Source organism: Podarcis muralis, chromosome 4 (genome assembly GCF_964188315.1).
Source record: "Podarcis muralis chromosome 4, rPodMur119.hap1.1, whole genome shotgun sequence".
NCBI lineage: Eukaryota > Metazoa > Chordata > Lepidosauria > Squamata > Lacertidae > Podarcis > Podarcis muralis.
In genome coordinates this window covers 25,739,702-25,766,931 of record NC_135658.1, presented here as the reverse complement: position 1 = coordinate 25,766,931, position 27,230 = coordinate 25,739,702, and the positions used below count along the sequence as shown (strand labels likewise).

At 43.4% G+C, this 27,230-nt stretch overlaps 1 protein-coding gene and 1 long non-coding RNA gene across 2 annotated transcripts in view; one reads left to right on the top strand and one right to left on the bottom strand.

The window, feature by feature from the left end:
• Positions 1-2,362, top strand: part of MIPEP (mitochondrial intermediate peptidase) — a 50,388-nt gene extending 48,026 nt beyond the window's left edge. The window contains exon 19 of the mRNA XM_028726347.2: positions 996-2,362. Within this exon, the coding sequence (XP_028582180.2) occupies positions 996-1,093 (98 nt within the window). The 3' untranslated portion in view covers positions 1,094-2,362. The remainder of the gene's footprint in view (positions 1-995) is intronic.
• Positions 217-26,989, bottom strand: LOC114595734 (uncharacterized). The gene is made up of 3 exons (XR_003706328.2): positions 26,589-26,989; positions 4,072-4,246; positions 217-2,248 (listed from the first exon to the last, which is right to left on the bottom strand). It is a non-coding gene; the product is annotated as an uncharacterized LOC114595734 (long non-coding RNA).
• Between the last annotated feature and the right edge of the window lie 241 nt (positions 26,990-27,230).

Here is a 27,230-nt window from a genome sequence, read left to right as displayed (position 1 = left end):
TCTTTCTTTCCCTGATTGGGTGTTTCTTTTTTGGGAACTGTAGCTGTACATCAAAAAAATACCTAATCAAACCAGTTGGCTCTTGTAGAAACTTATTAAAAGGCTCATGTGAAAGATTTCAGTTTTCCTAAATGCAGCAAGTATTGTTATTATTATTCCAATGGAAACCAAATAGACAGAGGCATGTTAGGAGTATAAAGTAATTGTACTACAATAAAAGGGTATTGCAAGGTTATATTTACATTGGCACTTTTGAGAGTGATTTACCTAAAAGAAGAGCCAAGTTTACACAGAGTGTTTTCTTTGTCCAGTGCAAAACAATACTGGAAATTTCCTAATTTGACACTTAAAATGACATGAAAAACACACACCCATATGTTAAACTGCATATATTCAATTGTATATTTTTTCCCTATGGGAAAGAAAACATACACACACAAATTCATCAATGGCTGTTTAAAACCACAGAGGTAAGTACACACATAGGTTATGCTTTCTGACATACAGTGGTACCTGAAGCGCCGTATCTGCGCAGGTGCACAGCGCAATTTGGCACTTGTGCGCATGCACGAAGCACGATTTAGTGCTACTGTGCATGCGTGAGCGGCGAAACCCAGAAGTAACTCTTTCCGGTACTTCCGGGTCGCTGTGGGACGCAACCTGAAAAAACGTAACATGAAGCAAATGTAACATGAGGTATGACTGTATGTTTGTGTATTGTTTAGATATCCAGTAAATGTCCAGCAGATATGTATAAGTAGACATTTCCAAATAGAAACATTGTTCCTTTCATACTTAGGGGAGTGGTGAAGTGCTGATTGATCATGTGGTGTTTCTAAATCAATTCCCATATAATCTGATTCCATGTTTTTTGGCAGATGCTCTTGACAGCTGTATTGGAGTGGTTCGACATGTCACAATTTCCTTCCACTTCAGGGCTGCCTTGCTTGTGAAATCCATTTTTCCCTGACCTGTGTTTCCACTCTCCCCCTTAGGTATGCTTCAGAAACGTCCATCAGTGGAAGACTTTGTGGATGCCCTTGTTTCAGACTTGGATCAGGATTTTGAAGCGTTCTTCATGGATTCTGAATAGCAAGAGAAGAAAATTAAGCATTCCGGTGAAGAATTTTGAAAAAGGCGTGTACCATCAACAGTGTACACAGAACTCTTGTGGGTTGCATTGCTGCATCCTCACAAGTGCTTGGGTAAAATAAATGGTTTACCTGAAGAGCAGGATGTTTTTTCATTACGGAAAGATCATCATAGCCAAGGCTTTGAAACAGGTATGCTTTGCATTCCTGTTAACCTATTTGAAAACGTATTCTTACATGAACACGTGACAGCCGATAGGCCAGGGTTACCAATAGCAAGGGACAGCCTTATGTAGGAACTAATGGCATGTGCTGTAATGGGCATGGCCAGTAGGTGCCCATGGAGAAGTGCCCAATGGGTACCATCCCACACCCTTCTGTGAGTTCACTGAATGCATTGGGAAGGGTACACACCTCTTATGTGATTACACTGGAAGCCTCTTTTGTCTGTTTACCCATGATTTTAAACTAACAGAAAGCAAGTAACATTTGCAAGTGGGAAGTGAAGAATTGCCAGCCAGTCAGAAGAAAAGAGGAACAAAAATGGCCTGACCTTTATGGAGAGGTTGATATGACAAAAATCAGGAAGTGAATGTTTTCATAGCATAAGATAAGCATTATTTATTGCTGACGTCTGTGTATCAAACTGCTGTTTGAACCTTGGAAGCAGGAGCCAGTAGGGAAAACTACAATAGACTCAAGATACCTCAGTCTTTGTTCCCAAAGAACTTGGGATTTTAAAATGCATAATAAATAAAAAAAACGCACAATAATTTAGGATACACTTTTCAGTTGTTATAGTGCTATCCTTAAACCATCTTTGCTTTGCTTTGTGTTTTTAATTTAAAAGTCAGACATTTAAGGAGTGTGCTTCGACCATTGTGCCAGTACTAACTCCTGCAACTAAGATGTAATTTGACACATTAATGTTTTGCATTTTGTTTGGCTCTAACCACACGAGTGTGGAAAAATCAGATTGCATCATCCTGTAGGCATTACATTTTTATGAACAGTAAAATTCACTCTAAACTAATTGCTCTGGATTAAGATGCCAATAAAGAATTGTTACAATAAAGATAAAGAAAAGGAATATTACTTACTGGAATATTAACCCAGGGCTTTTCCTTGCACTTGGAGAAGTTACTTTCTGTAATTCTCTATTGGAAGAAGGAAAGTTTATCGAGGTTAACCGTTATTAAAAGAGCCGATATACTAGGGCCTGGTTTGCACATCATAATAAACCATGGTTATCTAAATACCAATTGATCAAACCATTGTGTAGTGTTTTGTGTGAACCCTTACAAGTAGCTTGATTCTGGTTTGTTTACTTCCAACAAATCACAGCCTGAAGCTGTGGTTTGCTGCTGACTTACAATTTGTGGTTTCAGTTGCCTTGGCATCACATGTTTGCTTGACCACCTCACCCCATAGGCTCTCTAAACTACAAAGGCAAGTACAGCTGGAAAAGAAACCAAACTTTGGAGAAGCAAACCATGGTTTCTTTGATCATATGTGAGACTACTTGTGGTTAAGTCATGGCTTATTAAAGAAGCCAAGGCTTAGAAAAAAGTAGCAACTGTTTATTGAGATTTCTACATCTATAGTTTTCAATTTATGAGATGTTCCTCCACATGAATGTATGGCACCTGTTAGAAAAAAAATTGAGTTCTTTGATGGTAGAGGTGGGGCTCTGTTTTACTTCCTACTATAGTCTGAAGTATAAATGATGAATATACAGGGCAAGGCCTTTTCATCTGCAGCACCCAAACTCTACACCCTCATGTATGGAAGGTTAGGCTAGTCCCTTTCCAGTTGGTGGAAGATGGTGTAGACCATGTGGCATCAGGCCTTCAGTATTAGACCATTTGTGCCATCCAACTGGTTTGCTGTTTAGCTCTGCAGCTGGTTGTGCTTTGTGTATATGTATTGCTTATTTATTATTAGTAGTATGTTTCTTTTTAAATCTACATTTATATGCACCTCTCTTCCATGGAGCTGAAGCTGGCATACAGAAGGTTCCCAGATGGTCTTCTCCCCGTGCATTAACTCAGACCGAAACCTGCTTAACTTTAGCAAGGTTGCTTCAGGACCATATGCTGTCATCTTTCAAATGTTACAAAAGATTTGTCAGTTCAAATTATTTTTATCTATGAAATATACATGCACTGAAACTAAATAGCAACCATGGTCAAATCTCTTGCTAATGTATTGTTTTGTTGTCTTACTCAAAAGGAAACAGTATTCTGAAAAGATTTCTCCGTCATCTGCTAGCTTTAAAAATGCTTCCAGCTGTTCGGATGTCATAACTATGTTAGCCATTTATTCTGTGCAGATTTACAGAGATCACTGAAACTGGCTTGGCTAACATGCAACAAAAGCCGTGATCTAAAACAGTGAAAGGCTTACTGCAAATGAGCCAGTGTGCTGACGGACGCTGTTCATTTGCTCCTGCCCCCGCCCCCATGCATTGCAAGGGTGGAAACAAATCAGATGATTGGCTTAGTGTTATGTGCAAATGGACACTCACAGCTTGTTTGGAGAGAAACAAGCAGTGGCTTGCATGTAACTAAGCCAGAGCTCTAGGTTGTTTCTTCTCCCATGCAGTCCAGGGAGGAAGGGGTTGTGTGTGAATGAGCAGCCTGCATAAGCAAGCTGTCCATTTGCAACAAGCCACAGTCTTCATACTACATATGCTGGGAAATAACTAGGGAATACCAACTAATTCTGAGGTCCCACATGTGTAGGAAGCCACAAAAGAAAAAATGGCTGACTGCTTGAATTCAAAAAGAGTGGTGTTTGACTCACTCTCTAGTCAAAACTCCCAGCACTCAAATATGCAGCATTTGCAAAATGCAGGACATCTAGATTGTTAGACCTTTAAATGTCACAGTATTAAGTGCTCACAATGTGCTCCCCACATCTCTATCCCTCTTGCAATGAATAGACTACAAACTTAAGTAAGTTTAAATGCTTTACTTACAGTAATCAAAGGTCTCACTCATGCATCATAGAATTTTAGAACTGTAGAGTTGGAAGGGACCACAAGGATCTTATTCTCAGAAAGTTCTTCCTGATGTTTAGTCAGAATCTCCTTTCTTGTAACTTGAAGCCATTGGTTTGATTCCTATCCTCCAGAGTACAAGCATCGTTCAATACTACAGCAGAAACAACACAAGTAAAAACTTATTAAGTACAAAATACAAAAAGTATCTTTAAACATGGAGTCTGGGCATGGGAGCTCAAGCATAATACGTCTGGTTAGTTACATGGTTCAAGAAGAAAAGAGAGGGAGAGAACGGGGGGGAAACTTTATGTCCTCCCGCTCTGGGGCTGACGGGTCATGACCAAGCTGAGCCTTCTCTAGCAATTTACAGCTCTGTGGTCCTTAACACCTATATGCACTAGGTAGCATAGACATGGGTTGTTTTGGTTTGACTGCAAAATCTCCCACAACATGCTAACCAGGTCTTCATAATATTGTAAGCAGACTATGTTCCCTAGTAGCTCCATTCAGTTGAAACTCTGCACATGCCCCATAATGGTGTGTGAGATTTAGCTTTGCTCTAAGCAATCCAAGTATCATTGTGGTGGATAGGCAAGCTCTTATTGTGTTAGTCAGCACTGGTGTAAGATGGGGGATTGCATCTTTTCCCAGTTTACATTTATTCACACCTATTAATTTACAGTTGCAGTGCTAGCATTGTTCTGGTCCTCTGGAGCAAGCACACTAATATTGACCTTAATCATCCAGACTAAGCAGAGTCATCAAGGTCAATGCAATTCTGTGTGCACGCAATCATTTCCAGTAAATGTCCTAAGAGTAATATTGAGAATTCTCAGAAGTGAGCCTTTTAGCGACTACATGTGTCCCCATGAAAGTGTGAGCACACCTACAGATCTGGGAGCAATCTCTTGTGACCCACAGTCTGTGCTTGCCCAGTCAACTCTTGGCAATAGCACCATGTGGAAGAAGGAGCCATATTGTAGCACTTCTGTCTTACTGTCTCAGTTGGGTTCTCAGAAGGGCATTTATATAACTGTCCTTTACTTTTAATATCATTTGGTGCAAAGGGCTCTTCAATGCAGTTTTTCATTAAAAAGGGCAAACAATGAAACACTCAACATCAAAACATGCAAGTCATCTATTAAAATTATAAAACCAATATCACAACCAATAAAAGCAACAGCAGGAATCTTAAAATACAGCAGTAAGAAGTAACAGCACTCTCAATAACCCAACTATATAAAACAGCAGGTGAAACGGACTAAAAATGGTTAAGGATGAATTCTAACTATGTCTACTTCTAAGTTCCATTCAATTCAATGGGTCTTACTCTCACAGGGTTGCTGCTGACCACCAAATTTTGTGCAGATCATATATTGATCTGAAGGAAGGTTATGCTGCTGAAACTAAGCAGATGTGGCCCAGTAAGTGTCACCTTGGAATTTCATGTAAGCTGCTGGATCTGTGTGTGTGTTTTACATCCCAGTGATTTCAGTGGGATAATCATCCAGCAAATCCTTAAATCTCTGCATTTGAAACCGCTGGATCATGCTCTTAAAAGTCTCCGAGGTCCTTTGAAAGGACATGTCTTTTTGCAGCAGCCTATATGCCATGCCTAAGTGTCAGATCCAGAAGGAAAATTGTTGCAACACTTTCCATTGGAGCCTCTGGGGAATACAGGTGAACTAACAACTTTTATGCCACACTAAAACCCTCAATAAAATAAGTTATATCAGATTAATTGATACTAGGCAGTGGTAAAAGGTGTTTATTGCAGAGTGGATGTTTACATTATGGTTTATTATGGCCTTTGAAAAAGCACTGGGCAAAGAGAGTAGAGCGACTGCCCTAAATGGCATAGGCTAGAGGGTCCTACCTCTTGTGTATAAATTAGGCTGAACCTTCCATAATGATATAAAACAAATATCTGAATAATAAGGCTTGCAGCCCACCCACCAGAAATCATCTCCCGTACAGCACATTGGGGAAATGGGATTTTGCACCTTGGGCTTCAACTGCAGCATCAAAAAAAGCCAATGAGCTCGTTAGCTACTATGGTTACCAGCTTCTCAAATGGCAGCTAAGGATGGAATTTTCTGAAAACCCACATGAAAGCTTATCCACATAGTTTCACACCCCCCCAATCCCTTTCTCTTCCTTGAGCTCAATGAGAAGCAAGGGAGGTGTTTGTTTGTTTGTTTGTTTGTTTGTTTGTTTGTTTGTTTGTTTTTTGACCAGTTCTGCTAAAGATAGGAATACTTCTCAATGCCTTTTCTGCGGTGGCTCCCCTTTCGTGGGTTGCTCTCCCCAAGGACGCTCACCTGGCACCTTCATTACATGTCTTTAGGCGCCCGGTGAAAACTTTTTTCTTCCAACAGGCATTAGGCTGATTAACATTCTAGGGCTCTTAAAATGTGTTTGTGCGAGTGCGGGGTATCTGTTTGCTTTTGCTTTTTATTATATATTTTGTAATCTGATTTTGTATTTTTCTGTTGCAAACTGCCCTGGGACCTTCAGGAGAAGGGCGGTATACAAAGTTAACTAATAAAATAATAATAAAAACACCATATTTATATGCATTGACACTATAAAGTTTTCTCAAGCAGCCAACACATAAACAGATATAACAATGCATCTAGCTGTATTAAAATATGTATTTTGTTAATACTTTAAAGAATTTGCTGAAAATATATAGTACCACTCAGGGCATAAAAATGTAAGAACTTAAGAGCCCACTGGATCAGGCCCATGACCCATCAAGTCTGGCATCTTGTTCTCATGGTGGCCAACCAGAGGCCTATGGGAAACCTGCAAGCAAGATTTGAACGCAAAACACTCCTGTGGCTTCTAGCAAAGAGCTGCCGCGGCCGCATTTGAGCGGCTAAACCCCGCCCCCGAGCCTCCCTTCGATTGGTTGGTGGCAGCAGTGACGGCAAGCAAGGGCCGGAACGCCCCCTGCAAAACGCGGGAACGGCTCCCGATCACAACTCCTCCCCTCTGGGAGGAGGAGAGGCTTTCAGAAACATTGCTACTTCCAACTTACGGTGGCAGAGCGTAGCCATCATGACTAGTGGTCATCAATGACCTTCTTCTTGAATCTGTCTAATGCTCTTTTAAAGATATCCAAGATGGTGGCTCTCACTGCCTCCTTGGGGGACAAGTGCCATTGTTTAGCTATGTGCTGCATGAAAAAGTCCTATCTGTCATGATAACTCCCTGATACATATATGTATTGTTTGCATATTATTAGCTTAACTGGTCAGAATCACCCAATTCTGTGTATAAATACATTGAAAACAGATTCCTCCTCTGCCCCTACTAACAGCATTTTTGATGTTCAGAAGTTGCTATTTATCTCTCGGTTGTTGAGTAGTGATTTTGAGGTCCCGAAAAAGTCACAAAAGGGAGACCAAGCCAGTTTCTGCTCACCCTACCTGCTACCTGCTTCTCTTGCTGGCAAAACGGTTCAGGGATTGGGAAGTTTCTTGGTCCTGCCAAGTTCACTGCATTTCTTTATGGATATATGCTTTAAGTATGTACAAAAAAAGTTTTCCTGCTTGGCACCATGATTTCATTAGCTGGACTCTCGTTGGGAACAGCTACTGAGAAAGGGGATTCAAAGCTCTTCTGCAATAAAGTAAATTATATGTGTGTAATAACATTGTGGAGAAATATTATGATTCATGCAGCTTTTCAAAGCTGTTGCTGTTCTTTACGTTCTAGAAGTGCTTTGAAGCCCTCCAACTGGTAAAGCTTTTTCTCAGTGGGGTCATTTTTTAACATCTTTAAAAATCCCTTCTGTTGCCATCAGTTGATACAGCTGCAAAGCTAAAGGGAACAATGGCAAAGATCCTGCAAAGATTTAAACAGCTGCTCAGCTTTATGTGCTTTGCGAATAGCCTGTTGGAAAGGATATAAATCAAGCAAGCACCTGTATATATTTTTGCATGCTTAAGGGCAACGGGAGTGCTAGTTAAAGAAATACTAGACTTTTACTGGCTACAGTAAAAGTCTGCTATGTTTAACGCCTCCATCATCCATAGACGTCCTGTTCCGCAGCTATAATTTTGAAACCATCCTTCTCTCACACAGCTTGTGTGCTGGCTACCACCACCAGAACATGTAAATCTGAATTTCCAGTTTAAAGAAATAGCTGCAGTACAGGTGCTGCCCCAGCAGAAAAGTTGTCCAGTGTGCACCCCAGAGTTTACTGTGTGTTTGCAGCTGTTTGCATTCACATTTACTTTGTGTGGTCTACAATGATATTACCCTCAAACAGCACAATCTGAGTGCCCTCTCTTAAAACCTGGGTTTTCCTGATAGTGGGGGTAATAAGATAAGATGGGAGAAATTGGGCTCCAAACTGTCCCACTCGGGTCACAGGTGATTTAGAACCACAGAATTGTAGAGTTGGCAGGGACCACTAGGATCCTAATTCAACCCTTGCAATGCAGGAATCTTTTGCCCAATGTGGCGCTCAAACCCACAACCCTGAGATTAAGAGTCTCCTGCTCTACCGACTGAGCTACCTTGTTTTGGAGTTCTGGGGTAAGTGGATCCATCATCGCTTTCTGCCACTCCCCTTTCTATGCCCACTACTTCCTCAAGGCTTTCCTTTCTGGCTGTGATCGTGAACTAATTCTGGTTTGCTCCTGAACTGAGCCCCTCCCCCCCCTTTTGAGCCCACAGATTTGCACATGCAACTTTGCAATGGTTTTGCACATGTTTTGGGGTTGATCTAAATTAATTAATAATATGTGCTCACAGCTATCTGTTCTCTTGCCTATTGTTATTTAACAGACATAGTAGAACAATCAGATTAGAAGGCAGCAACAAACACAAAAGAGAAAGCCTACTGGTATGAACAGGAAGGATCAAAGTTGCTCCTCATTTACAAATTCAAAAACCTGCGGGTGTGGACTGCTACTTCCTAATCTGAATTGGGGGGGGCAGGGGGGTGGATTAGCAGTTAAATAATGCTCAAATGTGGACAATCCTTAAGCAAAGCACTTTTGTCTCCTGCATCCATGGGACTCTTCCTAGCAGTAAATGTTGGGGACAAATGGAAATGGGTGCATTGGGAGCACCCTCTAATTTTGCAGAAGTAATTCAAGCTGTGGGAACAAGGAAGACTCTCCCTCATTGACATGGTTTGAACTCAAGTCGTGGCTTGATCTGCAAAATTAGATTCTTCCCTTTCAACTTGGTCCCAAGGTAGACATGTCATTCACCTGACAGTGCTGATAATAGTGCCTTGCTTTCAGTCACCTTCCTGTGACATCACATGGGGCCTCCACTAGGTCTAAGGCAGGCAAAGGCAAACTCTGCCCTCCAGATGTTTTGACACTACAACTCCCATCATCCCTGACCACTGGTCCTGTTAGCTAGGGATGATGGGAGTTGTAGTCCCAAAACATCTGGAGGGCTGAGTTTGCCTATGCCTGGTCTAAGGTTTGGGCCTTGAAATCTCAGGGCCTGGCAACCCTAATCCTGTCTCTAATACAAATAGGTATAAATGCCTGTGCATGGACACTAAGTGTGCCATTTCACACCATACGGGTGATAGAAGAATTAGGACATGTGCCTGGCATGCAGAAGGCTGAAGGCTGAATCCCCAGCATCTCCTATTCAAAGTGTCATGTAGCAAGGAGTGCAAAAGACCTTGGAAAGCCACTACCAATTAGAGCTGACAATACGAAGCTGATGTTCCAGCAAAGTAAAATCTTGTATTATTATTTTTTGGTGGTTATTTTTTAAAAAATGTTTTGTTTTTATTATTTAATTTAAAAACAGTTTTAAACTGCAGACTCAGTTAGTGCAAAGTAAAGAGAAATCATGCCAATTTGCTTATAATATACAGACCACAGAATTGGGAATCCTGCAGCTGGGGTATTTTTACTTTGCTTTAGTGCAAAGAACGGATGGTGGGGGTGTGCTAATGCTGCGATACTGGAATGATCAAAAGCAAAAATGGGCAGCGGCTCCTCTTTTGTTTTGGTAAGTGTGCAACGTTGGCACGCATAGAGGAGAAAAGCACTGGGTGCTGAGATTCCTTCCTCAAACGCAGCTGTAAAAGAGAACCAGACCTGGCTCCTTTTACAGCCAGGCACCTGACATGGGTTAAGGGAGAGCAAGCAGAGTCAGGAGGAGTGGGGGGAGTGTTGGGAATTGCTCCTCCACTCATCAAAGCCCCATCTCTGATTCCTCAAGTTCCTCCCCCCCCCCCCCCAGCATAAAGGAAATTATGAAGGAGCCTTTTCTTGTGGGGCAGGGACTGGCTGGGTCGTATGCATGCCCTGGGATGTCTGAACGATGGAACACACCGTGCAGAAAAAGCCCTAGGCTTGCTCAAGGCCTAATCCTTTTCGAAAGGCATCCCGGCTGGAAAAGCTCCCATTCCCTCCAAAGTCTCCACCACCCTCCCAGAAATTAAAATCAAGACGGATTTTAATTTACTCGATGCAGATACAGGGGAAGGCCCTCCCCACCCAACCTCAGGGGGAAAACATGCTGCGTGAACAAGGAAGCCCCAGCTGTTTCCTCCTCAAATTCTCTTTGCAGGCTGGAAGTGAAAGAAGCATGAGGAGGCCTGTTGTTTTTTTGAGTGAGACTTTCCAAGGGAAACCACACTGAAGGACGTGCAGATGAGAATGCCACGCATAACACCTGGTGCCTGTGCAGCAGCAGTTTGAAGGGTGCATGTGTCTGCCTCGCTCAGTTAGGGTCCCCATCCCTGCAGAGAAAGCTCTCATCCCTTCAAAGGGGCACCATGCAGATGGCCAAGAGGCTAAACCAATGCTTTTGTTATTTTTATGGGATATAGCTCAACTATTCTCACTAGCTTCTTTGCACATCTGTCACTAAGGATGCAAGAATCATAGAACTGTTGAGCTGGAAGGGACCATGAGGGTCATCTAATCCAGGCATCGGCAAACTCGTACCTCCAGATGTTTTGGGACTACAACTCCCATCATCCCTACCACTGGTCCTGTTAGCTAGGGATGATGGGAGTTGTAGTCCCAAAACATCTGGAGGGCCGAGTTTGCCTATGCCTGATCTAGTCCAAAGCCCTGCAATGCAGCAATCCTTGGCCCAACATGGGGCTCCAACCAACAACGCTGAGATGAAGAAGAAGAAGAAGAAGAAGAAGAAGAAGAAGAAGAAGAAGAGGAGTTTGGATTTGATATCCCGCTTTATCACTACCCGAAGGAGTCTCAAAGCAGCTAACATTCTCCTTTCCCTTCCTCCCCCACAACAAACACTCTGTGAGATGAGTGGGGCTGAGAGACTTCAGAGAAGGGTGACTAGTCCAAGGTGACCCAGCAGCTGCATGTGGAGGAGTGGAGACGCGAACCCGGTTCCCCAGATTATGAGTCTACCGCTCTTAACCACTACACCACACTGGCTCTCTAAGTGTCTTATGCTTTACTGACTGAGCTATCTTAGCCTTAGGGCACTGATTTCTATTCTGACCCATGTTCACCACATGCAGCACTGTTTCTGTTCCACTGCAATTCAGCTTCCAACAGAAACAACATTATTCATCTGTTATGGCAGAATTCTACATCTTTAATTGTGTTATTGTTACGTTGTTTCGCCGTAGCATTCATTTCAATGCAAATGAAACACACTACAAAGAGGAGGAAATCATCAATTGCACATCAATTGCAGACGGAAAACAACCATCACTGCAAATACCAATTGTATTCATTGAATCACAGAGCTGGAAGGAACCTCAAAGGTCATCTAGTCCAGCCTACTGCAATGCAGGAATCAGAGCTCAACCGATTTTGCTGAATTGCTTTCCATTCTGGAAATGGGACAAATAAGTGAACACCAACAGTTCCTGTTCCTGTCTCCTTTTTCGTCGGATTTCTCCAACGACTAAATCTGGCACCCACAACAGGAACCGAACACCTGAATAGGACCAAGATAGCTTAGATTAGGGGTGGTCAGACTTGAGGCTTCTGCAATTTCCCTTGCGGTTTCTTTGATTTAACTAGAACAGTGCTTGGTGCAAAAGACAAAATTAGAATTGAGGAATCCCAAGCCCAAGAATTCATGCTGAGTACCAAGACTGAACTGAGTTAACTTTTGGTGACAGCCACACTTTCAGCAGTATAATTAAAAAGGGAGGGAGTAATTTGGGTGTTGCTAAGTTGGAATCAGAAATATTTGCTGATTTCCTGAAAATCGCCTAGAGATCTATTACCAGTAGATCCAGATCTACCTTCTACTCTCACCCACTGTCAACTAGAAAGGACAAAGCCCCTATTTATTATTTACTGAAGAAGGAAGTCTAGCTTCAGTGCCAAATACCATGGTACCTTCAGGTTACATACGCTTCAGGTTAGACTCCACTAACCCAGAAACAGTACCTTGGGTTAAGAACTTTGCTTCAGGATGAGAACAGAAATCGTGCTTCAGCGGCACTGCGGCAGCGGGAGGCCCCATTAGCTAAAGTGGTGCTTCAGGTTAAGAACAGTTTCAGGTTAAGAACAGACCTCCGGAACGAATTGAGTACTTAACCCAAGGTACCACTGTACAGGAAAATTAACAACATGTACAGTGGTACCTCGGGTTACATACACTTCAGGTTACGTACGCTTTAGGTTACAGACTCCGCTAACCCAGAAATATTACCTCAGGTTAAGAACTTTGCTTCAGGATGAGAACAGAAATCATGGTCCGGCAGTGCGACGGCAGTGGGAGGCCCCATTAGCTAAAGTGGTGCTTCAGGTTAAGAACAGTTTCAGGTTAAATACAGACCTCCGGAACGAATTAAGTACTTAACCTGAGGTACCACTGTATATGCAATGGGGGAATCTAAAGCATAGAGGGCCAGAGAAGTTGTGCTCCCCTTGGATTTCCATCCCTCTCCTCTCCCTGGTTTTTGTCAAGTAATGCCAGAACTATTATTAGTACACAAATATATTCCTGCCTATAGGCAGGCTTTTTATTCCCTGCCCTGATTAATACCTACTCAGGAGTGCACCTGACAATGAAAGAAATGAACCACTCCCTAGATCTAAGCCAGGAAACCCTGAATCCCAGAATAATAAAAAAATTAAAACTGTTTAAAACAGAAAAAATGTTTTTGTTACAAACTAGCTGGAGGGAACTGGGCATTACATTATGTTTCCTTGAATTAAATTGAAGGGTTGTGCCTTAATTAAAAATTTTAAAAAAATCAATTAAGTGTAACTGGAGCTGTCACTCAGCTAGAATATTTTAGTTGATCAATTGCCTACCTTTCAGATGATGGATTATTTCATTAATGGATTAAATTTAAATCAAACTGTATTATACCCAAATAGGCATAATTTTTGAGATCCTGAATGCAGTGCCAAAAGCATTCATAATTCAACAGCAATCAAATGAAAATTCACTTAACGATTTTATTTTTCATGCCCAACTTCAATAACGGACCAAAAAAAAAAAAAAAAAAAAGGCTTAGGAAATTAGGGTTGTGTCCTTAATTCACAGCTGAACCAATTAAAATCGGGACTGATAAATTAGCTTTGTTGATTCAAACCACTTAATAAACCAGTTAAAGCTGGCAGACGTAATTATAATCAAAGCAGAGAACACAATTCACTGGAATGCTAACCTTGTAACACATTCATTCATTCAGAGCATTTTTACCACACTCTTCAGAAAGAAAAGCTCTCAACCATGACTTATGAATTGATGAAGATAATAAGAGTCACGGCCCTCAGGCTTACAATGTTTTTTTAAAAGACCTGACACAAAAGGGAAAAGGGACGAGGAGGGAAGAGGAATGCATGCAAACCCAGGCATCAGTTCTTAATGTTATGAGAAATGTGGTTGACCTGTAAAAGGGTAAAAGAGTATTGGGAAATAATTTAAAACAAATTGGAAAAAAAAGTTTAAAAGCACCTTTCCAAAAAAAAACAACCAGAGTCCTTTTTGCTGAGGATAATTCAGATGAAAATTCCCAGGTGTCAAAAAAAGGTTATTTATGTATGCCACTATGGCGGCCCGTGTTTTGTTTCCAAAAATGGAAAATGAGCGTGGTCCCGACCAAAGAAGAACAGCAACTTAAACTGATGAAATATGTGCAGCTTGTAGATCTAATGCATAGAATAAGAGAACAAGAAGAATATTCGTTTAAAGAAATTGGAAAATGTTTACTGAATATATGGGGGGAAATTGTGTACACTTGAAAACATTGGCAGCATTAAGATAAATTCAGCAGTATAAATAAGTTTTGATGGAAGTAATAATGGAATACTGAATGGTTTAGTTTATATAAAATGTATGCAGGGATTTATGCTATGTAAAATGAACCATGGAAAGAGAAGAAGGGAAGTCACTGATATTTTAAGGTTGTATAAATGAATATTCTAAATTGTAAAAAAGAAAATCTAATAAAAATTATACAAAAAAAGAAAAAGAAATGAGATGGTGCAGCAAGATACAGTGGTATTGGAGTTATAGACACTTCAGGTTACAGACTCCGCTAACCCAGAAATAGTACCTCGAGTTAAGAACTTTGCTTCAGGGTGAGAACAGAAAGCGTGCAGCGGCAGCAGGAGGCCCCATTAGATAAAGTTAAGAACAGTTTCAGGTTAAGAACGGACCTCCAGAATGAATTAAGTTCTTAACCCGAGGTACCACTGTACTTGAACTGACATAGAGTAGCTATAATGGCGTTGTAAAGAAGAAGAAGAAGAAGAAGAAGAAGAAGAAGAAGAAGAAGAAGAAGAGGAGGAGGAGGAGGAGATGCTAATGTCCAATACCAGGAAAGAAGGTCTACCAAGGTTATGGGTTGAGCACAATGCTTTATGGAAGTGAGACACGAGCAACTTACCACCGTCAAGAGTGACGCCTCAATGCCTTCCACATGCACTGTGTCAGGAAGATTTGGCAGACACAGCAGAACAGAGTCTCAAAGAAAGATTTGCTCTCCCAAGCCCACTTAGTGATGTTTCCACAGAATGGAAGATGGCAGGGTCCCCGAGGACGTGCTCTACAGAGAGTTGGCTTGAGGCACCAGACAGACCAGCTCTGTGTTATAAAGATGTCTGCAAACATGACATGAAGGCTAGCAACATCAGCCCTGCCGTGCGGGAATCCCTTGTAGACGACTGCAGTGCCTGGAGATAGACAAGTCCGGTTGTACCATCCACACCAGAGGAGGAATGACCGCTGGGAGGAGCACAGAGAGAAGAAACGCCATGGTGCATCTGCAGCAGCACAACCAGACGCCTTCATCTGCCCCAGCTGCAGCAAAACATGTCTCTCCCCTATCGGTCTCTACAGCCACATAGAGACTGATAGGGTGTCATAATCTTCCAACAGTTTGATTTCACCCCAAAGGTGCACTCCTCCATTGTGTCCCGAGGCAGACGGATGCCAACAAAAATCCCAGTGTAAAAGATCACTTCCCAAAACTTATAAATCAGGCCATTGGAATGCAGGAATTCCAACATGCGCCCAGGACTGTTCCTAGCAACAACTTCTCCATTCACCTGGGTGAGGAGGAGGAGATCCACCCGAATGGGGTGTCTGGCCGCACAAAGCAGCTACTATACCAGGGCGGTGTCCAACAAGCTGTGTGCCATTAAGAAACAGCCATTAACAACAGAACAAAGTAATAATTAAAATTACCAGTAGATCAAAAGGTTTTAAACAGTTGCATGTAGGCATAAAAAAATCTCCATGAGATGTCTGAAAGTCAAAAGGGAGGATGCATCTTGGCTAGAAGAGTGTTCAAAAGCATTGAGATGGTGGCACTAAATGCCCAGCTTCTAGTTAAGGCTGACTGGGCCTTTGCAATATGGAGGACAACCAGCAGCACTTGCGGATCATCTGGGATATAAGAGCCCAGGCAGTCCGTAAGGTATCCTGGACACAAGTTGTTCAGGACTTTGTATATCCACACAAGAGCCTTCAACCGAGCCCCATGCCAATTTATGACCCAATGAGACCATTGCAGTCCAGCAAATGTATTGTGGCTTGTGGCTTATGAGAAAACAACAAAAACAACAACAGGAACGAATAAATGATAAATGATTTTGGAGTACTGAAGGGAAGACTGGAGGCCAGTGGAAAAGCACAGGCTAAGCTTCCTTTCCAAGCCAGGGCCTCACCTGGGATAGAGGCATTAACATGACAAAAGGTGTTGATGGCTCATCTGAGGGCCTGGGCAAACAGAGGTTGCCATGGTGATGGGGTATGAGTTCGCAATGACAGGAAAATAGAGTCTTTAGAGCAAGGTGTGCTGGGAAGAAGAAGAAGAGAAGAAAAAAGGCTGTGATCTGACTTGGGCTGGCTGGCTAAAGATGCCATCGACTCCATGTCTAGTCCCTCTCAGAATGACCATGCTATAAGATCTGGACTCCCTCCACACAGACTGAAGGTTCAAATAGGCGAATAAACCATACAGTGGTACCTCAGGTTACATACGCTTCAGGTTACATACGCTTCAGGTTACAGACTCCGCTAACCCAGAAATAGTACCTCAGGTTAAGAACTTTGCTTCAGGGTATGAACAGAAATCGTGCTCTGGCGGCGCGGCAGCAGCAGCAGGAGGCCCCATTAGCTAAAGTGGCGCTTCAGGTTAAGAACAGTTTCAGGTTAAGTACAGACCTCCGGAATGAATTAAGTACTTAACCCGAGATACTGCTGTATTTCTTAAAACTATGACAGTCTCCGCCGTGTCTCAGTTCTCCAAAGGAACACAGAACCTGGGTGAGTGCCTGGAATCACCTGGCAGAGAGTGCAGATGGCACCCAACATTTGTAACACTATTATTTCACCCTCCCATGCAAGGCAGAAAACATATGACATTTATCAGCCCCTTGGCAAGCTAGTACATTTTGTGCCTAGTGGGCTCTGTTCAACGTCCAGAGAGCCACACGTTGTGGAGGCTTATTCTACCCTGCATTTCTACTTCCCCGAGCAGGAAGCAGCTCATGGGATCAAGTCCTTCCTTTTTGTTCTTTCTTTTAAAAGGGAACATCTCATTCTAGTACTAATTTTGAAAGAGTCTCTTTTGATGTTCTTTTTAGGCAAGATCTTTGATGTGACCAGTTTAAACGTCTTTAACTAGTAATTTACATACCAAGGTATAAACCAATTGCACCTTGAGAGAGACAGATTATAGGGAGAGGGCCTGGTAATTATACCTTTCTTCTTTTAACTGCACATGTCTGCTGCTTATTGATAGTGCCGGAGGGGGGCGGGAACAGGGAGAGGGGCTGCTAAGTTCAAAGCCAGTCTTGAATATGCTTGTTCTCTCCATGTCTTTAGCCTTCCGGCCGGCTGGATACTTTTGAATTGTAAGTGAAACCAGGGCAGGGGAGGAATCCACACAAGTCTGGGTAAATAATACACAGGTGTGGCTTGCAGGCACGCCCTTCCATCCTCTTGAACCGGTGTTAAATGAACGGCAGTGGTCTACTGTTGGAACCAACCACTCCAAAAGCTGGAAATAAGACATTTTAGCCTGTGTAACGACTATTCATTCATATATATATTTTTAAAAAAACATGCTTTCCCTCAAAGAATTCTGTGTGGTTTATACTTCACAAGAGTTACAATTTCCAGAAACTCTTCACAAACAATGCAGAGCTTGGGGAATAAATAATGTCTGTAGGTAAAGTAGGCATTTGAAAAGGTGTGTTCTTGGTGTGAAGAAAGGATCCTTGCATTTTTTACTTTGGTGGGCTGCGACTCCCATCACATCCTGTGCCTTAAATGCAGAGATTGGGGAACAAAGTGTGTCTGTTTCTGTTGAAAGCAGAGACTGGGGAAGTTAACCTGCTTTGTGTCGGTGTCCCTGCTCTCCATTTGTGGCACATTGCTCCCCAAGTGCTTTACAGTGGTGCCCCGCAAGACGAATGCCTCGCAAGACGAAAAACTTGCTAGACGAAAGGGTTTTCCGTTTTTTGAGTCGTTCTGCAAGACAAATTTCCCTATGGGCTTGCTTCGCAAGACGAAACGTCTTGCGAGTTCTTGCGAGTTTGTTTCCTTTTTCTTAAAGCCGCTAAGCCGTTAATAGCCGCTAAGCCGCTAATAGCCGTGCTTCGCAAGACGAAAAAACCGCAAGACGAAGAGACTCGCGGAACGGATTAATTTCGTCTTGCGAGGCACCACTGTATATGCTAGACAAGTAACGCTGCACACAGAGCTTTTTCCCCCCCAGCCAGAAAACTCAGTTCTGGCACCTCTCAGGTGGGCGCCAATGCCATTCTAAGAGAACAAGGGAGGCCTTCCATAGTGAGTTCCGGCTCCCCTTTTTCTAGAAAAATAACACTGGCTGTACAGGTGACTTTTTCTATGTTGATGTCAATGTTCTTATGAACTCCTAAATGTGTGGTTTTTTTTTCTTTTCTGAAGAAGCAAGGTTATCTTGTGGCACCTTAAAGAGTAAGAAAGTGTAAAGCAGTTTAAGTGTTGGTGTGTGTGGAGTCAGAAAGGGCAGAAAGGTCAGAAGGAAATTAAGTGGAGACAGTACAGGACTCTCAATTGCATCATTAACACGGGCTGTTTGCAACAGCAGCTCACAACGAGCATAGCAACACCCCCTTCAGCTCAGATTCCTATCTTAATTTTCAACCGGCGGCATATTTGAAGGCAACCTTGGATAGGGAAGTTTTGTTTTGGTGGATGAACCTCACAGAGCATATTACTAGCTCCTTCTTGCACAATATTGTTACGAAAGCTCTCTGCACTGAGCGGTGGGTGGCAAGAACCCATGGGGTCCCAGGCACACACACATGGGGTCTGTGTCACTTTGGAGAACAGAAGACATGGCGGAGACTGTCATGCTTTAAGAAATACAGTTTATTCACCTGTTTCACCTTCAGTCTGCATGGAGGGAGTCTAGAACTTAAGGCATAGTCATTCCCAGAGGCAGCAGGGTAAGCTGCCTGTTGCCAGCCTTCCCCAAGATGGATCCCACCCCTTCTTCCTGTTTCTTCCTACCAGGAAACCCTTTTTCTGTCCCCTCAAAGGCACAGCCCATCACCTCTCACACCTTTCAAACCCCGTCTCTGTACACACCTCAGAGCAGGTGTGGGGAGTTTTCTTGCATTGGCAACAACCCACAATGGCCTCTCAATGGCCCCAGCTTGGGCAGTTTAGCCAGGAATTCTTCTTCAGCTTATATCTCTCCCTTCCCACCCCAAATAATCGCAATCCTAGAATTTATTAATTTCTAGGGTTTACCCTAAATCTATAACTATATAACTATACACTGGTTCCTTGGTTCTCGAACTCAATCCGTTCTCGAAGTTTGTTTGACTTTCAAATCGTTCGAAAACCAAGGCACGGCTTCTGGTTGGCTCTGGAAACAATGCAGACAGCCGAAATGGGCGTTCAGCTTCTGAAAAACGTTCGCAAACCAGAACACTTACTTCCAGGTTTGTGGCGTTTGGGAGCAGATTTGTTCGTAAACTAAGCCGTTCAGGAACCAAGGTACCACTGTATAACTCTCTCTCTCTCTCTCTCTCTCTCTCTCTCTCTCTCTCTGTGTGTGTGTGTGTGTGTGTGTGTATGAAAGATGTAAAGTTAATAGAAAGCCCTCACATCGTATCCTGGAGGGGAGAGGGGAAACCCTCTTGTGGCCACTGTCATCTTGCTTAGTCTTAATTCTGCCAGTGCTAGTGAGCTGCTACCCTCTGAGACCCTCCGAAGGAGGCCAGTTCCCTTTGGATTCCCACAGGGGTGAAACGTTCAGTCTCTTCAAAGCGATGGCCTCAGGCAAGAGCTCAGGTCACTACTTGTCCCCTCTCCAGCTATCAGAAAAACCCCAGGAATTCCCCCAAGAGGGATTCCAGGGCCAAAGGTCTCCTGCTTGACTTGCCGCCATGCAAAAGGCATCAATATAACCCACCCGAAGCAGACGTCACATAATCCAGCTTTCATGAAGTTCCTCAACACACAATGATTGTCTTTGCCCTTGACAGTAAATTAATTAAATCTGTCAGGCAGCTCAGCAGTACTTGCAGAGGGGTTTCTCTACTTGTGAATCAAAAACATCTCAAGATGTATCGGAGAGATACAGCTAAGATTCTGTATATATTATGCAGCATTTCAGAGGAAGAGTTTGAAAAATTGTATTCAAATAAGCATGTTAAGGGCAGAAGAAGATAGGAAGAGAGATTGTGAAGGCTTGCAGATGTCTTTTAGATGTCTCCCTCATAGCCTTCAATTTATGACATTTATATTCTGATGTTACATCTTTAAAAGGAGCAAATGTTCACCTAATATGTTTGGAATGTACGACAGAGCTATTAAAATGTGGGGTATGTGAGATCTTCAGGCAAACAAGGACAACCTTCTGGAGATAAGCAAGAATGAATGAATGAATGATAATAACAATAACAATAACAATAACAATAATAATAATATTTATACCTCACCCATCTGGCTGAGTTTCCCCAGCCACTCTTGGCAGCTCCCAATTGAGTGTTAAAAACAATGCAGCATTAAATATTTAAAACTTCCCTAAACAGGGCTGCCTTAAAAATAAGATAGCTGCTTATTTCCTTGACATCTGATGGGAGGGCATTCCACAGGGCGGGCGGCACTACCGAGAAGGCCCTCTGTCTAGTTCCCTGTAACCTCACTTCTCGCAATGAGGGAACCACCATATACATATACCCATATACATTATTAAGAATATTATTATTTTATTTTATTTCCATTAGTGGTCATATTAATAATTACAATGTATTGTTGTTGTTATTGTTGTTTGTTCATCACGATACAGAGAAAAGTCTTTAGGTAATTTATGGGGGGGGGATATAACGCAAATACAAAAGAGAGTAAACGCACAACGAAACAAACACACTAAAAGCAATCCTACCCTTTTAAAGTGATCTTTTTTTTAAAAAAGAAGACACTAAAGGAGTAGCTGACACTCTCTGTTCATATTTTCAGTTTTAAATGAGTCCTTTTCAATGAAGGCTGCTTCTCTCTCATCTGCTGATTGATGGCTAAAGGCTGGTGAAACAAGGATAACAGGTTACACCTGCAGCTAATCCAAGGAAAAACCCAACTTCCTTTGGAGTTAGCTGCAGTTCTTAAGTGTGGCATGACGCACTTCCAATTGTGGAATTACTCACTTAAAAGGGTGGGAGCCAAGTTGGGCATTCTGGGGGCCTTGAGGGGGGGGGATGACCTTCCCATAAAGGTTTTATAATAGTGTTATGCCACATTTTGATCTCAAAGACTACACAAGTAAAGGAATTCTTCCTACTCTTCAGCAAGCTGTCCTGGAGGGGTGGAGAGGAGATCTTCTCGGACCTCTTCGCCTGAACCCTGAAGTGTTTATCACTCCAGCAAGGGAAGAAAGAGAAGGCATTACTGTGCAAAAGCCACCACTAGCACCTGTCCTTCTACTCTCAATGATCTCAAACAGGAGTGAGCAAGCAAGTGATCTATGCCACTTGCTCCTTAGCCATTAATTTTGGTGGGAAGGTGTGCAGTGCAGTCGCTGGCCTTCTGGAATATGAGTGATCGGCATCCCTTGCCCAGTGGTGGCTGGGCACAAAGTCAACCAGCATGCTATGTGTGTTACTGCATGTTGGGTAATTTTATGCTTCAACCTTAGAGACAAATTGCTCCTATTCAATGGCAATGGTGGCGGCAGCAGCACAACAAAATATGCTTTCCTGTGCATATATCTAGTCTGGGAGGAGGGCAGCGAGTAAGTAGCGAGGCAGGAAAATGCTGCTGCCCCAAATTTGACACTATGGGCAACTTCTGTGTTTGCCCTTCCATAAATATGTACAGTGGTACCTTGGGTTAAGAACCTAATTCATTCTGGAGGTCCATTCTTAACCTGAAACTGTTCTTAACCTGAGGTACCACTTTAGCTAATGGGGCCTCCCGCTGCCGCCGCGCCACCACCACGCAGTTTCTGTTCTCATCCTGAAGCAAAGTTCTTAACCTGAGGTACTATTCCTGGGTTAGCAGAGTCTGTAACCTGAAGCGTCTGTAACCTGAAGCGTCTGTAACCTGAGGTACCACTGTATTTGTGTGCACTCATCGCAGAGGGTCTCTGTATGCCTGCAGAGAGCTCGACAGGGGCAAATCTGCCCCTTGCGATATTTCCACAAGCAGTAAGCCCCAAAACAAGGCATTCTAGTGCAGGTTGCCAGATGGTCATGCATCTGCTGGAGCCAAAGCTTCTTTATTTCACACATGAGGCCCCAGGATCAGGCCCATCAACTATATTAAGGCTGGAGCTTACGTAGCTAATTTGTGCCCATTGGTTTCAACAGGAGTGGATTTCAGAATGCAAAGATCTGCTCCCGGGAAACAAGCCAGCAGGGATTTGGAGTGGCGGATCATCCATCACTTCACTCCCTCCTCACTTTATTATGGGTTCGCCCATAAACGTCCAAAGGGCAATTCATGTCTCTCTCCTATGGGGAGATGTAGGGCTCCAGAGGCATGAGGAACATATGCAACTCTTGCAGAGCAGAATAATACTGTGGCCTGCCACCCCAATCTCTGAGTGGTTGAAGGAGCCAGGCAAGTTTCTTGGTGAGTAAATGGCCCTAAGTATGTTAAACTTTTGCAAAGAGGCAGGAGCCATGACGCTTTGCAAAGGCTTTACATTCTTCATTTGCCTTTTGGGGGCAAGGGAGAATTATTTAACGTCCAACAAGGGTGTCAACTTGAATAAAATATTGGGGGGTGGCAGGTAAGCCCTTCCCTGCATAATGGATCACAAGATGCGATCACTCACGGACGCTATTTGAGTGGCAATGCCCATGAACTTTGGGGACCTCCAGCCCCCTCAAATAATCTATGGGGCCTTGGCCCCTAGGAGGTGGCTCCTATGAAATCCACTCACATAATTGGGGTGTATGGGGCATTAGGGGAGGGGTAGTGCCTCTGGTAGGGGACGTCATGCTCCTTCTAGGGTAGTTTCCCCACCATTGGCCACCACCCTGCACTGAGCTCTCACCGGTGGCTCCTAGAAGCTGTTAGCATGTGACTTCGACCACATTCTGGGAAACGGCTTTGACTGGCTGGCTGAACCAGGTGAGGGGAGCTGATGGGTCTCAAGCCATTAGTGAGTTAGGGACTTCTCCTATATGCAAAGACAGGCTCTAGCGGATTGTGTGGATGAGACCGCTAGTGGGTCCAACGGCCAATAAGGTGGCTTCTGCACATGTTGTAGAGGGAAGTGAGAGGCAGATGGGGCTCGTCAACCTGGGAAGGTAGCCCATCCAGGACAAGGAAAACTCTGACCCTAAACCTCTGCTGCCTAGTGGGATATCTTTGGGAGAAGAAAAGGCTAAGGAATAAGCCCTACACAAATCCAGAGTGGAGTCCCTAAGATGGTTGGATGGTGCCTTGTACAACTTCTGGCGACTTCTTCAGCCAAGCTGGTGCCAAACGTATTGCTCTGCTTTCCTTTGGACCACATCAGTGATGTGTCAACCAGCAGGACAAGGTGAACATGCTGCTGAGACATCCAGGTCTTTTGCTGCTTCTGGGCCCTGGGAATAACCTATGAAGGGGCCCTTTGTGTGGAAAGCACAAACTATTGGTAATATGCTTTGTCACTTTGAAAACTCCCAACTGTTTAGCCTGGCAAAGAGCCCCTCTTCCTACGCCAGTAATGGTGCATTAGCTTCTAAGAAAAGGGCCAAATGAGCAGCCAATTAAAGCTCTTAGCGCCAACAAAGGTTAAATCAACAACAGAGAGCAACACAGTTTGACTGAAGTGTTATGAAAGGCATAATGAAAGCTAGAAGGAGACTCCGAGCCCAGCTCTCTCCATTTCTAATATTCACCATCCAAAAGGGACATACGATCAAAACGGAATCTATTTTAATAGCATGAATAAACATTCTGTAACTGGCACAGGAACAGACAGGAAGTGGCATCAGACCCTATTTTCCAGGGACAATCTTGGATTTACAGAAGCCATCCTGGTTTCTGGTTTGATCCCGTAATGTCCCGCTTTTCCTTAGAATGTCCCTATTTTCATCAGAGAAATGTTGAAGGGTATTGATTCTGAGTCGGAGCATTGCTCCCTCAATATTGCTCAAACTGATTGGCAGCAGCTCCTACATTTGTGGTTTTTGCTTACTAGCAACGGAGGGGAGTGGGGAGACTTGCATTCTCCGCCCAGGGAAGCAAGAAGTTTGGTGACACATTACAGTGAGGGAAAAACAGCTAGGGAGCTTGCAAGGTGGGAGTGTGGTGTGGCAAAAGCCCCTAGGGCAGCGGTTCTCAACCTGTGGGTCCCCAGATGTTGGACTACAACTCCCATCATCCCTGACCACTGGTCATGCTGGCTAGGAATGTTGGGAGTTGTAGTCCAACCCACAGGTTGAGAAACACTGCCCTAGGGCAAGACAGAAGGGTTTGGAGAGCCAGCATTGGCCTCAATTCCATTACCCATGATACCTTCACTACCACCAATATTAAAAGTTTTATTTATTTATTATTTATTGCATTTATATACCATTTTTCCTCCAAGGAGCTCAAGGTGGTGGACATGGTTCCCTTCCCTCCCCATTTAACCCTGTGAGGTTAGGTTAGGCTAAAGGATGGTGACTGGCCCAAGGTCACCCAATGAAATTCATGGCTGAGTGGGGATTCAAACCCTGGTCTCCCATGTCCTAATCCAACACTCTAACCATTACACCACACTGGCTTAATGCAACCAGCTGTGACAATAAGCAGCAAGAGGTCTCTTAAAAACCTGCCCAGGTCAGCCTGTAGCATTCTTGGCACACCAAGCTGAGCAGAAAATGTGCAGCAACTTTACAGAAAACGATAGGATAATCCGTATTGTGGCTTGCCCCAACAGGTAACACAGAGAAGGTGTTTATTAGAATACTGTACTGGTTTTCACACTGTGTTCCAGATTCCTTCATCAGTGGAAAGATCAGTAATGGTAGAACGGCTTTACTGAAAGGCAGCTTGCCCAGCGACAACAACAAACTCCCTCTGAAATGCACAAGGCTGGGTGCCTTCTAAGGACACACTCAGTTCATGTTAAGGTGACAGCAAAAATCCAAGGACAGGAGTGGGCAGATGTCAAGCTTGCAGCACCCCCATCTTGTCTTTTTACTTGGCCCCCAAAATCTTCCAGCCAGAGTAAGGTGCAAAATACAGAAAGAGGAGGACATGCAATACGGAATTAACGAAAAGGGTGCCTTTTTGTATTCAATACCAGAACTAGGGCTAAAGGAGAAATTCAATTCAGTTGACATTTAAAGTTGAAGCTAGCAAATCTGCACGTTCCAAAAGCAACACATGAACACAGCCATCTTTCAAAATTTGCGCTTCTTTAAATTTTGCAATGCAGTTCCCCAGCCAAGCAGCGTGTAGGAAAAGTGTGTACACAGGGGTAAAGTATGCATTAAAAAATCACACAGAACATGCAAAAAATGCATTATATTAGGGAAAATAATATTTGCATATAGTTAAAAAATATTGCGAAGTGATGTGGAAATGTGGAAAACTAAACATAAGATGGCAAAATGAGAGAAATCCAAATTCACCCACCCCTAAGCAGAACTGATTCACAGCTTCTCATTTCTTCGTTTTAACAATCTAGTTTAGGATTAGATGGGAGCCTTACTATCGTTTCTTTTGTTGTTGCTGTTTTTTCTCACACAATCATGAATCAGAAACCCTTGCTGATTGCCCAGAATCTACCACTAGATCTCACCCTACCTCCTTTCCATCCTGTCTCAGAGCTCTTTGCAATATTCAAAGTTTCCTCAGCAGATTTCCCCGGGGTTTCTTGGTACCAAAGTCATGGTAGTAAAAGGCTCTCTAGAGCTAGAAAAAGATGAAAGCCAGTCTGCTACCTCAGTAATCTGCTGCTAGTAGCCAATGCAGCGCCCAAGAGAAGTTCACAATAAGGGCAAGCCAGTTATATTCACCAGCAGTTCCCAGCAGTTGCTAGTTAGAAGCAGATGTCTCCCAGAAAGGATGCTGAACACATGGCTATCAGAGTCCAGTTCACAGATGGAAATGTACCTTATTTCAGATGTTTCCCTACCTTATTCTAACTGTGTGGAGAAGAACGACAGAGCCCCACCAGCCCCACAGCTTGCTTTCTTTCTCTCTCTCTCTCTCTCTCCACTCCACTCCCCACCTGCACCCACAATTTAGGGAAATGCTGGTAAAGGGAAGGCTGCAGTATATGTAGGCTTAGAACAACCTCATTTGTGCTTGACATGTTTTGAGCAGTGCTGTTTCCCAGGGGCAATAGTAAGTTTTTGGTTTTCAATCAAGGGAAAGTCCACCATCCTCAAGCCAACATTTTCAAGAACTTTTTCAACACGCTGGAGGTTCATCTTTTTTGTTTTGGTTTGTTTACAGTGGTGCTTCTCTGTCTCTCCCCTGGTTAAGAAAAAAAAATTACTCCAGAACATTCTACAGTATTCTAGAAGGCAGGCCACAAAAGCAGTAAACTGAACCAACAGAAGGAAATATCAAATCACATCTGTATGATATACTTAAGATGTATTATTTACCTTGGCAGCAGGCAGCTGAGACTTCTTTTCTCCAACTTTCCCCCAGTTGCCTCAAAATCCTCTACGCTCCTTCTTTATCAGGACCAGCCCTACTATTAGACAGGGTGAGGTAAGGGGGGTGGGCAGGGGAAACTGCATGTCCTGAGCCCCCTGACTCATATTCATCTGTTGGAGGACAGAGCTGTATGTGGCCTGTTGCCCTCAGGCACAATGGAGCACATTGCCCGTACTGAAGTAGGTTTTACTGCTGTTCCAAACGGCTTCTGTATGTGGAACAGTGGTGGCTGCCATCTTGTCCTTCACCTCAGGCAGCAAACTGCCTTGAGACAGCCCTAGTCTTTATACAGGCATCATATGCATCCAAGAGGTTTGTGCAACAGCACTTTGGCTCCTCCTTTGCCTGTAACACCAGCCCAGGTCTCTATGGAAGCTGTTGATCAGTTCCACCTGGAACTGAGGTGGAATGTACCAAGTGGTGGTTCAGCAAGGGGGGGGGACTCATCCATGAGTCATTCTTCATCCATGACACAAATATATAGATGAGAATTGCACTCTAATACTGTCAAATGTTACGTCCCCCACTACACATTTAAAGCACATTTGTATCACTTTAACAGCCATTTCCCTGATTAATTTTTTAGG